Source organism: Cavia porcellus, unplaced genomic scaffold, assembly GCF_034190915.1.
Source record: "Cavia porcellus strain 051 isolate PalLab524CR breed Dunkin Hartley unplaced genomic scaffold, mCavPor4.1 scaffold_31, whole genome shotgun sequence".
NCBI lineage: Eukaryota > Metazoa > Chordata > Mammalia > Rodentia > Caviidae > Cavia > Cavia porcellus.
In genome coordinates this window covers 9,533,513-9,546,922 of record NW_026947514.1, presented here as the reverse complement: position 1 = coordinate 9,546,922, position 13,410 = coordinate 9,533,513, and the positions used below count along the sequence as shown (strand labels likewise).

Genomic DNA, 13,410 nt, shown 5'->3' with positions numbered 1-13,410 from the left:
TCCCCTATCTGTTCCTGCACATCCTACCTGATTTGTTAGGACAGTATTCTCAAGTAAAAGGGAGTAACTTTGTGAAGCAAAGTGTCTGCATATAACTAGGTTTTAAAAAACTTTTTAAATTTCATATTCTTTGTATCAATATATTTTCCTAATACTGCTTTATAGATAATACTTATAAGCAGCACCAAGAAGTTCAGTTTCTAAAGCAGTATTTCTTTAAATGCAATTTGAATCCTTATTTTAAATAAAGGCAATACTAAATACAGGAAACCACATACACACAAAACTTATATACCCTCAACTATAAAGGGGTTGCTGTAGCCACATGGTTTTATCCGAGTACACATTTCCACAATAAGTACTTATAAATATATTAATATAAAATACTCCACATGCTTTTCTTGCCATCAGCCTTTTAAGCATCACCATTCCTACCACTGAAAGCCTTTATTTTTAGAGACTTTAATATGATCTGGGAGACCCTAAAACTTAACCTGGCTACCTGTTTTACATAAGTAGGTTTTTATGATTATAGATGGGGCTTTACATGCAGACACTGATCATGTTTGTCTTTGTTCCTTGTTTTCCCCCATGCTTGTAGTTTATCGCATAGGCCCTATCCATTCCCTAAGGCGAGCTCTGTGTTTCAGATTATCAGTGAGACTTTAGATTAACAGGGAGCTTAGATTAACATGGGGCTTTGTTGAATCTACCTGCTGACAGAGGTGGCACATCCTCACTTAATGTCAGATTTATGAAGCCACTCAAGATAACTGAAAAGTTCTTTGTGGAACCTAGAAGTTCATCAACTTTAGGTGTCTTATGTTGACACAACGAAGACAAGACACATATTTAAGGAATTAGAAACACATTCCACCCAACATAAAACAGAAGTTAAAAATAGGCAAAAAGAGGAAGTGAAACATCAGAGATACTGTTCAACCGAGAACATTGGCGTGGACCCGAAGGAGGCAGCTAGCTAAGAGCCACTGAGGCCTGGAGGCCCAGGGGAAGGCCAGCACCTAAACCCAGCGGAAGACAGGAAACGGGAGATTTTAGAATACAAGTAATAATTATTATAAGATGTAAGGTAATTGTCCTAAAAATAACTTACTCTGAGGCACATGACTGACTGTCCACTGAAAATCCTTTGTAAGAGCTGACCAGCTTAGGAACTCCAAATCTAGAGGGGACCTGGAGACGAGCAGCAAGGAAGCCAGGAAACTGAGTATCTCTTACTGACTCTTGGTGTAAAAGACTGTATTATGTTACTCAGTCTGCATTGTATTATTCTGTTGTGTAGTTTGATTTACCATTTATAAACAATGCCAAAATGGTACAAGGTCCTTTCGATTTTTTAGGTTAAAGAAACTGAGACTTGTAGTCTGATCTCTGTGCCCATGGCCAAAGCTCATGATCTTTCCACATTACTGTGTTCCCATCAGGAAAACATTTATCGTCTGACTAGTCTTTTGTTGTTGGTATTTCTATCTCGTTTGAAGACATGTTAGTAACCGCTCTGCTCGGAGCCTCCTTGTTGAAATGGCTGCCTTTACCAGTAGACAGTACTTCAGGAGAAAGCAATCTAGTTAGATCCAAGGCCAGCACAACCACAGCATTATTTAGAAGACATAGGGCCAGCCCAGAAGGAACACACTGCACACCTAAGGGTTCACTGAAGATTTCTTATCTTAGGGTGGGGTTACACTAAAGGGTAAATGAGAAAGGTGGGCTGTGGGTTAACTCTTTGGCCTCTGATAACTCAATGCTGTACATTATGCTACTGTGAGTCTCCTTTCTTTTCTTCTTTATTTTTTGTACTAGAGTGTGAGCTACATCTCCAGGCCTTTTCATTTCATTTCATTTCATTTATTTATTTATTGAGACAGGGTCTCACAAGGTTACTAAGTTATGCAGTCCTGGCTCAAACTTATGATCCTCTGTTTCAGCCTCCCAGAGTTTGATGTATCTAGGCATGTGCTGTAATATCTTAAGGCCACAGTCCCTTCTAGATATATACCTGAGCCATTCTCAGTAGATGTTGGAAAGAATAAAAGATTCTATATTCCTTTCATATAAAAAGTGATAATTAATATTTATCATCAATGTATAGGAATTTTGGGTGTATTTTGTGGAGTCAGTGTCAATACAGAAAAGGCTTGGCCTAATTAAGCCTGTATATTTGGTATTTGAAAAGGCAGGCAAGGGGCCAGTGTTACACAGACAAGAAGAAAGGAAAGTTGGTTGTTATGTCTTTAAATTATTCTTGCTTTTTTTAGCTTTTCCTAACAGTCTGTTTTCTTACATTACCTAGTCCTTATACTGATTTACATCTCTAAAAGAGTGTCACTTTATTTTCTCAAAGCTATACTCTTGATAATATAAAAAACCTTTTGACTGGCTTCTCATTTCAAAAAGCATCATTATATTTTTTCTTTTAGAAATTACTGTTTCAACTACAAATATAGAGGAAATTCAAAGTGCTTTTCGTAGAACTACCTTCATGGTGCTAAATGTTAGAATTTTTATTTTAGATAAAGACATTCTGTTTTTCAAAACATGTTTTATACAAGGAAACATACAGTGTCCTGTAGAATATAGGCCAAGTACATTCTCTGATGCTTTCATACTCATCCTTCGGAGGGATGTCCTTATAGATGTTTTTGACAAACATGATGATTTTAGAGAAAATATGTAAGTACCAGATGTAGCTTTCCGAGTTGCCATAAGTGTTTAAAAGTTATCTGTGATTAAACAACTAGGTTTAATAGACAGTGCCAAAATTCAAATTAAGAAAAAACTATATACCAGTTAGGGAAATAATTAAACTCTCCAACTTTTTCCTTTTTTTTTAAGATAGTATCTTCAGGCTGGACTCGAACTGTGTAGCCCAACACAGCCTCAAACTCATAGTGACTTCCTGCCTCAACCTGCTGAGTGCTAGGATTACAGGCATGCATCACCATACCTGGCCTCAATGGTCACATTTCAAATGTTTGTGTAATATAATTATCTAAACTGAACTATACTTTAGAGATTGGAGTTTTTAAAAATGAGTTTCTCTAAGTATAAAGCAAGTTGTATACTGGCGAGAATGTTTTCAGTTAATGTTTTGTGTACTTTCATTCCTTTATAGATAATTCAGAACATAATTCATTTATTCTTGTCATCTCCCAGTATTCTTCCTTCCTAGACAGAATCAATCGCTCTTTCATTAATTATCAAATAGCCACTATTTATCTGCTTTTTAGCAAGCAGTGCAGTCAGCACTGGAGATACAAAGACCAATTTGTAATTTAATTTACTGCCTCATAATCTACTCCCTGCTTTGTGAATTTTATTTAGAAAGTGTCTATCATTCGGAGTTGTTTTTTTGAGAGGGAGTCTCCCTGTGTTGTTTAGGTTGGGCTTCATATCCTGGGCTCGAGTGATCTGCCTGTCTCAGCTCCACTGAGTATCTGGGACTATAGATACAGGACATCACGTACCGCTTCTCTTTTTTGTTGTTGCTGTTCTTTTCCTTTTTTAAAAATGAGGTAGCTGGATGTGGTGGCACACACCTGTAATCCCAGCACTTGGGAGGCTGAGGCAGTAGAATCTCTGAAAGTTTGAGGCCAGCCTGAGCTACAAAGTGAGTTCAAGGCTAGTCTGAACTGTGTAGCAAAACTTGTCTCAAAAAAAGAGAGAGAGAGAGAGAGAGGGAGACAGAGAGAGCGAGAGAGTGCCAGTACTGTGTTATATCTCCAATATGTTCTAAGAAGGCTCTGTCCCATGCAAGAACACTGTGAGCCACGTGTGATTGTCAGGGTTTTTGTTTCATTTTGTTGTAGGGCTTTTTGGCCACATTAGTATTAGTATTCTATTACATCCTCAAGATACTGGGAACAGTATTTTTTAATATCTATGTTTTTTGTTCTCTGATGCAAGATGTTCTGTACCTTGGTGCTTTCAGGCTTTGACCGAATAGCATGAATTGTAGGGAATGAGAACTTCCCTTCTGTCAGATCTTCACAAAACTTTTATTTTCACTGTATTTTTTGGAGCGCAGGTTGGCATAACCATCTCTAATTTGGAAAAAGAGCCCAAATGTATTAAGCAGTGGTTTTAAATCTTCTTTGTAGTCAGAGAACAACTCTATGAGACCTACTGCTAATCCAGACAGTCCACCTTCTTCACAGCACCATGGCTTTATATTCTGCTTCAGTGGGGCACATGTAATTATCCCTCCAGTAATATCTAGGCCTTGTCCCTGGTGGAGTTCCAAAAGCTGACAGGTAAAATGCTTCACTGCATCTGAGTGATCAAGTGTTAAAACTTTCTCCAAGCCAAGGAAATGTACCTAACTGGCAGAATTGATGACAGATGGAATTCCATAGATGCTATATGTGCTACGGGAAAGCCATGTCGGAGTTTTGAATTGTCCTCGATATCATCAATGAGTAAACTGGCATTATGCAACGTTTGTCACTTCAATGATAATCTGTAGTTTGTCTTCTGGAACTTTCAGCCAGTGACTAAATGCCTATGAAAGTTTTCTTCTCACTTGCTTACCTGGTAACTGAAATAAGTAGCTGCAGGGTTCTAGAAGAATTCTTCGGATATTTTCTTTTTTTTTTTTTTTTTTTAATTTTTATTTAAGGAGAAAAGAAAAGAAAGAAAAAAAAACAGTGAAGGGGTACAAGTTATACAGATTTACAGAATAAAAAAATGCGCAGTAGGAAATCACTAGTTAATGGATTACATATTGCCATCTTAGAAATAATTGTTCAAGTCACAAAATTAAAGCTTGTAGAGTGGACATTCCACCAATGATACTGCAAACAGTTCTGTTCAATGATCCAATAAAACTCTGTGATATCATTTTCTATCTTATACTTTTAAATAATTTTCTTGAGTCTTCTCCATTGTTTTGAAATTTCGAAGTTGATGATTCCCTGGTGATGTCACGAATTCCTGCTGTCAGTCGGGGAGTAGAAGTATCCAGCATTATCTCCCCTCTTTGTAGTTCAGATCAAGGGTTTGAATCCCTTTTACATTACTCCACGCAAGACAATGCACCATCCCAGTCACACTCACTGTTAAGTTTTAAAAGAAGGTGGAAGCCTTTTAAAAATACTCTGTTGAGGAATCGATTACCTTACTGGGGTAAATTATGGGAATAATGCCTGCCTTGGCTTCTAGATAATTTCTGTATTAGAGCTTAAACCAAAGAAGGCATAAAAGTAATTAAATATTTTCAGTTAGAATAGGCCATACCTTCATAGTTCACAGTAATGATGTCATAAGTCTAATTACCCTCTGTTCGTCCAGCTACGTCTGTCGGTTAACAGCTGTCTTTATTTGTCTTTGCTTGTTTTAAAACAGATGAGCTCCGACAAGAAATGTTGGATGATGCACAAAAGAAAGTGATGAACTTAGTAAACAGCACAGAAGGGAAAGTTGACAAGTATGATTCTACTTCTTAACTTTTTTGTATTTTGTAGAGATGGTGGTTTTTATGATTAAATAGCTTCTACATGCAGATGTTTAGATGTGATTAAATTTAGAAGAAACTTTTTCATATATAATGAGATATGTGAGTAGTTTTAGTGGAGGTCAGCAGAATAATGTACTAAATTTATTTTTACTATTTTTTTCCCTTTATTGTCTATACATGAAGATATCTTGCTCAAGTGTCTTGGGTCTGAACCTAGGTATACATGCAGATACTCTTAATGAATATTTTTAAAATTTAAGTATCAGCAAATTTTTAATACAAGTGAGTAGGGAAATACAGTGATGAAACACAAAAACAGCTGTTTAAGGCTCTGCTCCAGGGGAACCTGAGCACTGGCAGGCAGCGAGAATTGTGAATGAGGCACCTCCTCAGTGTGGCCACTGGGTCGAAGAAGGCGATATGGGTAACACTGTGAGTTGTTTTAGATATTCCCAACAGGGGTTGCCTCTGTCTTCTTATAAGCCCCTTTAAAATGTTTTATTGCTCATTCTTTTTATAATTAAATATTTAATTGTGTGAGTGCAATCAAATGTTTGTGTTTACTGTCTGGGGACACTCCATATGGTGTCAGCCGTGTCCTCCTCCATTTCCAGAGTCCTTATGAGAAATCTCTTCATTGGTCATTTCCACACACCAAAAAACCAGCGTCATGAAGTGTTCCGATTAATGGGAAGCATCCTGGGTATTAAAAGGGAAGAAATGGAACAGGTAACTAGGCAGTGAAAGCCGCTCTATATACATTTATTACACTTATTGTTCTGAACATATTTGTAAAAGTAGGGTCTTCATAGAAAATTGTTTCCTTTAGCCGTGTGTAACTTTAATTTTCTCAATTACGTGAAAATGAAATTTTATTCTGCATTGAAGAAATACATTTGTTCAGTTTGTATGATGTTAGTTTAAATACTTTGCAACTTGTAAACTAGTTCTCATGTCAAGATGCTGAAATTTTGAAATATAGTATGCAAAATTGTATTCGAGATAGTGCTTAGGATAGAATTTTGTCCTATTTGTTGCCTTTGTCAGTAGTAGGAAATGCTTCCTAGAAATTGAACTAAAAGTGTGATTTGTTAATATCTGAAATTGTTTATGGCTATCATTTCTCATACTGATAATTTGTTTTGTTTTGTTTTAAAATAATCCTATAGTTGCTTAATGAAGATCAGGGAGGTGTAACTAGGTGGATGACTGGGTGGCTTGGAACATCAAAAAGTGTCCCCAATACACCCCTGAGACCCAATCAACAATCTGTGCTTAACAGTGTAAGAATAATTTTACTTTTGTTGAATATGAATGATGATTGTATGTTCATAGCAAAGAATCAGATTTCTTACTTAGGGCAATTTATATAACCATTTTATTATTTTGGACTTAAACAGATTTAGACATGACAACCAGTTTTAATAATTTGATTGCATATAGGTTTTATTTTCACTCTTTATGGTACTTTTTTTTTTAAAGAGTTTTACTGTTCTTTTATCTGTGTTTGATCCTGCTGCCTTGGGCAGTCTTTCTGTAAAATTAAACCATTCTTTTGTGTGTGTGTGTGTGTTCGGGGAAAGCTTTTTGAGACAGTCTCGCTATGTAATGCATGCTGACCTTGATCTCACAATGTAGCTTGGGCTGGTCTCAAACTCACAGCAATCCTCCTGCCTTAGCCTCCTCGGTGTTGGGATTATAGGCATGCACCATCATGCCTGACAATTATGCCATTCTTAAAGAGGCATTATTTTACTTATTTATGCATATTCTGCATCATGAAGACAGTGATACCTACTCAGCACTGGTGTGTCCTGGAAGTTGTAATCTTGGGAATCCAGCTGCAAACCAGAAGAGAGGGCACTTGCCCTGAGCCCTGGCTGGCAGGAGGAGGAGTGAGGATGTGGGAACGCAAGGTGCCTGGTCTACCGTGGGTGTTAGCTCAGTGTTAACACTGTGAGATTGTAGTTTCTCCTCTTTTTAAAACAAGGAAATACAAAGAATGAGATTAGTCTTTATTTTCCTTGGATGGCATAAAATTTAATTTAAAGGAAAGATGTTCACTACATTTTTTAAATCTGATAATATTACTGGAGATCTTTGCAGATCTTTAGAAAGTTATGTTTAATACTTGTTTTCACATGATACAGTTTTTCATGTCTATGTTATTAAAATGAAAAGAGTTGATGTCTTGCGTGCCTCTGATGAGAATGAGAGGCCTCAGTTGGCTAATTCTGATTATAAAATGTTTGAAAGGAGTGCTGTCATCAAAGATAATTAAATTGTTAATTTGCAGTAGCTGCAAATAAGTTGCTAGGATGGCCTATAAAGCTATTTATAAAAGGGCAAAAAGATTCAAATGGCATGATTAGTATTTAACAATTACAATAGCAGGTACATTTTCTTAGCTGTAGTGAATATAATTTGGATATCTAACCTAATATAACCAAAGTATTTCTTCTTAGTCTTTTTCAGAACTTTTTGTTAAATTTCTAGAAACAGAATCTCATCCATCTGTTCCACCACCAAAGCTTTCTGTTCATGACATGAAACCCCTCAGTTCACCAAGACAGAGAGAATTAAATACAAATGTATCAGAAGCCTTGAAAGGTAAAGTCAAATGCCCATTTTCTTCTACAGTGTTACCAACTGAGTGTTTGCCTTTATGATTGTGCTCTTCAGTGATACTAACTAAATTAGTGTTATTGAAAATGTGGAACACTGATTCTAAAATTCCAATAAGGAATCAAATTTTTGCTTTCTGTATAGTAACAATCTGATATTTAAATGTCTTAGATTAGTTTAAATAGTATACAATATTTTCCCTTTGTAGATCCAATATTAGAATTCTGTCTCAGCATAAGCCACTCTGAATTATTCTTTTGGACATGGTAGTGAATTGGTTAAACCTTTTCCTGGTCACTTGTTTTCTTCTCTAATGATGCTGTTTATTAATCAGAGTTAGGTGCTGAGTTTATAGTTTAGGAAAAGTTTTTCTCTTGGAAAATCTAAGTGTAATAATCAATAGCCAGATCTTGACATGAGATAGTACATGCTCAGTTAGCAAACAGGGTTGTGAAGCACTGGACGTGTGAAGGGTCTAGCTGGAAGCGAGCGGCTGAGCTTGTAGCTATCTGTGCCTGAACCCTTCCTGTCCAGTGGTGTTTACACTCATACCCCCGATACTGACATGTGGTAAGCTTGATTGAATTGAAATTGCATTATCTGTTACACTATGTATAATTTATTCATTTTTATTGGTATGTTTGCAACATAGAGGATTTGCATTCATTTGGGGATATATGTAAATGTATATGTATATAAAATTTTTGGTCCTCCCCTTGCCACACCCCTTCTCTGATCTCTTGGTTTCTCCAAAAAGTCTGCCTTTATTTCACTGTTTACACTGTGGGCTTCTTTTAGAAGAGAAACCATACAGTATTTAATTTTTTGTGTCACTTATTTTACTTAATATTATGATCTCAAAGTACATTCACCCAGGAATGGTGGCATACACCTGTAATCCCAGCACTCAGGAGGCTGAGGCAGGAGAGTTGCTGTGAGTTCAAGGTAGGCTGGGTTACACAAGACCTGTCTTATAAAACCAAAGACCCTGCCTTATAAAAGCAAAAAAAAAAAAAAAATCCATTTTTCTGTAAATGTCATGAGTTAATTCTTCTTTATGACTAAATAAAATTTGGCTGTATTTATATGCCATATGTTCTTTATTCATTTGTTTGTTGATGGACATCTAGGCTGTTTCCAAAGCTTAACTATGAGGTAGTCTTTTTAAAAAAATTTTTTGGAAATCTTTGTATTTCAAGATAGGCTACCAAAAGGTATATGTTATTATATATTCTTTTGCTTATATCACACATATATTTAAATTTAGTATAATATTTATATTCTGGAATCTTAAAAACTTCCTTGGTATTTAAACAAATGTTTCTATTTTCTGAACTTTCATAGAATGGTAAGGTAGTAAAATCTAGTTGTTTACATGTTTGACTGCTAAATTTAATTAAAAGTCATAACTTTATTTAAGAGGAATACCAGATACTGAAAACCTGTTTTCTCCTTGTGCTAGTTTACATTCTCACCAGCAGTGTGGAAGGGTTAATTCTTGACCACAGCCTCTCTAGCATTTGTTATTATTTGATTCTGTGTTGATAGCCATTCTCTATGGATAAGATGGAATCTCTGTGTAGTTTCAATTTGTATTTCTCTAAAGGCCAGTCAAGTTCAACATTTTTTCAAGTGTTGATTATTTGTATTTAGCGTATCCACATGCCGAAAATTAAAGCTAGACCAGGCAGTATCTCTCAGTATGCACTTAACTAAAATCAAAATGGGTCAAAGATCTAAATATGAAAACAGAAACAATCTGTGGAAGATAAAATAGTTAAACTCTTTGAAGTCATAGAGTTAGGTAGGATTTTCTGAGTAGAATCCTAATTATAGTTCGATCCCTGGTACCGATAAAAATGAAAAAGACAAAAAAAAAAAAAAAAAAGAAAAAGAAAAAAAAATTACATGAGAATCCTAATTATATAAGAATTAACATCAAAGATCAACACATGGGATTATATCAAATTTAAAAGGTTCTGAGTAGCAAATGAAACATCCAACAGAGTAAAGCAATAAAAATGGAAGATCTTTTGCCAGCTACACCTTGGACAGAGAACTTATATCTGGAATATGTAAAGAACTGAAAACATGTAGACCCTCCAACATAAAAGATCCAGCCAAAAATAGGAACCAAAATGAATAAACATCGCAGAAGAAATACAAAAGGCCCATAAATATGTGAAGAAATATTCAACATTGCTTCCCTTTAGAGAAATGTAAATTAAAATGTCACCCATCAATATTTCATAGACCTCTGCTTGTGGGATATAGAACCCAGCAGGGATTCCCGGTACCAAAAAATAAGTAAGTAAAAACCCAGTGGATATGAATTATGTTTATTTGAGAGACAAGTCTAGAAACAGAATATATAAGTAAAGAATTGTTTTCAGCAGAAAACATTTTGAATTACCAAGAGTGAATTTTAAGCACATTTTCCTAATACAAATCAGTATTTATGTTTGGATGTTAAGGTTTATTTATCCTGTCATCTTGAATCAAGTCCCAAAATAGTGCTAAAGACAAGTGTATTTACCAATAAAGTGGAAATTTAAAGTTAATAGTAGTGGTACATTGATTAATCATAGTTATGTATGTTCATATGACAATGTAGTGAAAGCTTTTATGCTATTATAGTCAGCACATTTTTCAACTTGGCTTTTTTGTGATGGACAGAGACTAAATGATCCCTGTTTTATTACTAGATACCGCAGAATCCAGGGCCGGCAGAAGAACAGACATGAATGCGTTCTTGGCCCCCCGCTCTGCAGCTGTGCCTCTTATTAACCCAGCTGGGCTTGGACCTGGTGGGCCTGGGCATCTGCTTTTGAAACCCATCTCAGATGTTCTGCCCACGTTTACACCTTTGCCAGTGTCTCCTGACAACAGCGCTGGAGCTGTACTAAAGGACCTTTTAAAGCAATAGTGATTCGCGAGCCTGTGACGTTAAGCACTTTAGAGAAACCATCAACACTATGTGTATATACTTTATCACAAAGTGGCCTTTTGGAAGAAATCATGCATTTGTTTGCAGCTATTAATTCCCTAAATTTAATAAAAATATTCTTAACTCTTAGAAATTGCAGGTGTCCAAGAGAAGTGTTTGTTATATAACCTTTTTCTTTTCTGATTTATTCCAATTTAAGTTAGAAACATTTCTCTTTTACTTTAATTTGGAAAAACAAAGGAAAAAGGAAAATGCTAGTAGTTTTATATATATATATATATATATATATATATATATCAGCTTTATAGTTCAGTCTCTGAATTTTAAGTTCTTATAAGGTAGAGAAGTAAGGTAGAGATGAAGTTTATCTTTTAAAGGTAATTTAAGGATTTTAAAAAATGAAAAGGAAAAAATACTAGTCAGAAATGGCTTCTCTGCAGAAAATTGATCTGCAGCAAATATGAATGATCCTTAGAGAACTCTGTAGACAGCTGAAAACTGGGCTGTCATAGGAGTCTGTGAAAAAGACAGTGCGTTACATTGTCTGCGTTTCTGTCACCTGTGCACACTCGTGTGATCACCGCCACAGTCAAGATGCAGCGCTGTCATCACCAGGAGCCCTTGTGACCTCTTTTCTGCCTCCCGCCTCCCACCGTAATCCCTGAAGGCCACTGTGTTCCTGTCGCCTTGATTCAGTTATTTCCAGAATGCTCTGTGAGTAGAATCCTAAATGATGAACGCTCTAGAGAGTGGTCTTTCTCACTTGGCACAGTTCCCTTCAGCTCCATGCCAGGGCCCGCAGTATCAGGAGCTTGGTCCTTTTATGGGTGAGCGCTGTGTGAACGCACCATTCCACTGGAGCAGGGAGGAGCCTGTTCAAAGGCGCCCTCTGAAACTGCAGCCCGCCTCGCAGAAACGCAGCCCTGACTGACTGAGTGTGAATGCAGCGGCACCCACAGAACCGGGACGAGCGACGTCCCTGAACTCACTGCCACCGGCCTCTGTCTGGGGCATCAGGACTTAGAGATTCAGCAGCTGGAACCCTGGGTCCTCTCACGGTGGCCACTGAGGACGGGAGGTCACTTCAGTAGCACCAGAACCAGCACCAGCCAGGGATCCGGAACTAAAGAATGAGAGTATGCGTGTTTAATTTTCTGTAAACCCATCATTGAAATTCCTGGTGTGGAGGTTGGGTGTATCAGGATGCTCATATTTGTTAGTTGTTGAAGCTGACACTTAACATTTCTTGTGGATTTGGTAAATGTAGATATGCCTTAAAAGGAAGCATTTCTATAGTGAAGAAAGGTAAAAATGGGACTAATCCAAATATGTGAGTAGGTCTGGCTAAGTTTGGTTGTTTATAACTTTGGCTGTAATTAACTGTGTATTTCTAACTGGAAAGTTGCTTATGTGTCGATGGTTAAAACTAGTTTTCTGGAAAATTAAGTAACTGAGATGGTGCTACTTCACACTGTCACCCTTCTTCTTAACTATTTTGCTGTCCTTCAGTACATTTGAAAAGAAACTGTCCTAGAAGTTCACATTAGAAATGTGACACTGCCTCCTGTCAGTCTGCCCGCTATTATTTCTGTGTGCCCTACAGGTGCTCCCCAGCTTATAGTGGGCACCCCCCCCCAACCCAGTGTAAACTGACAACGCGTTCAGCTCATACCTTAAAAGTTACTTTCACTGACTCCTAGATCATCTGCTGCTCGCCACTGAAGTTTCACTCCATGTGGAGCAACTGAAACAGTTTCTAAGGTCAGCACGTTACACCTGGGGCCTTCATTTTGCCATTGTGATTTTTGTCTTGGTTCAGTTAGTATTATATATTACATTCGTTAGTTTTGTGTATGTTGAACCAACCCTGCATCCCTGGGATGGTCATGGTGTGTGATTTTACTGATTTGTTGCATTGCATCTGAATTTTCCATCTCAGTTAAGTACAGATTTTCAAAGAAGGTACTGTTGATCTTCTGGATTTCTATAGGATTTATTGTGATTTATCTTCTTTCATTCCTAATTGCATAGATCTGAGTCTTGCATTTTTTTGATAAGGTTGGCTAAGGGTTTTGTTTTGGTACTGGGAATCAGTAACCAAATCTTTAAAAACAAAAAACAACCTTTTGATTCTTTGTACTGTTTTCTTAGTCTCTATTGCATTAATTTCTGCTCTGATGTTTATAATTTCCTTCCTTGTATAAACTTTGGGTTTTTCTTTTATTTTCCTAGAACTTTGAGGCTCAAGATTGTTATTTATTTGAGCTTGCTCCATTTTATCAATGTGAATTCATCAGTATAAACGTCCCTCGTGGGACTACTTTCATTGCATCCCATAAGTTCTGATATGTCATACTGACAT

The 13,410-nt window shown here is 36.7% G+C and overlaps 1 protein-coding gene and 1 pseudogene across 1 annotated transcript in view; one reads left to right on the top strand and one right to left on the bottom strand.

Annotated features, from left to right (window-relative positions):
* The window catches only part of Trip11 (thyroid hormone receptor interactor 11), a 65,113-nt gene extending 53,932 nt beyond the window's left edge, over positions 1 to 11,181 (top strand). The window contains exons 17-21 of the mRNA XM_003462655.5: positions 5,365 to 5,446; positions 6,091 to 6,205; positions 6,646 to 6,759; positions 7,942 to 8,086; positions 10,807 to 11,181. Of these exons, the coding sequence (XP_003462703.1) occupies positions 5,365 to 5,446; positions 6,091 to 6,205; positions 6,646 to 6,759; positions 7,942 to 8,086; positions 10,807 to 11,027 (677 nt within the window). The 3' untranslated portion in view covers positions 11,028 to 11,181. The remainder of the gene's footprint in view (positions 1 to 5,364; positions 5,447 to 6,090; positions 6,206 to 6,645; positions 6,760 to 7,941; positions 8,087 to 10,806) is intronic.
* LOC106025910 (geranylgeranyl pyrophosphate synthase-like) lies at positions 3,852 to 5,283 on the bottom strand (annotated as a pseudogene).
* Positions 11,182 to 13,410: the final 2,229 nt, after the last annotated feature.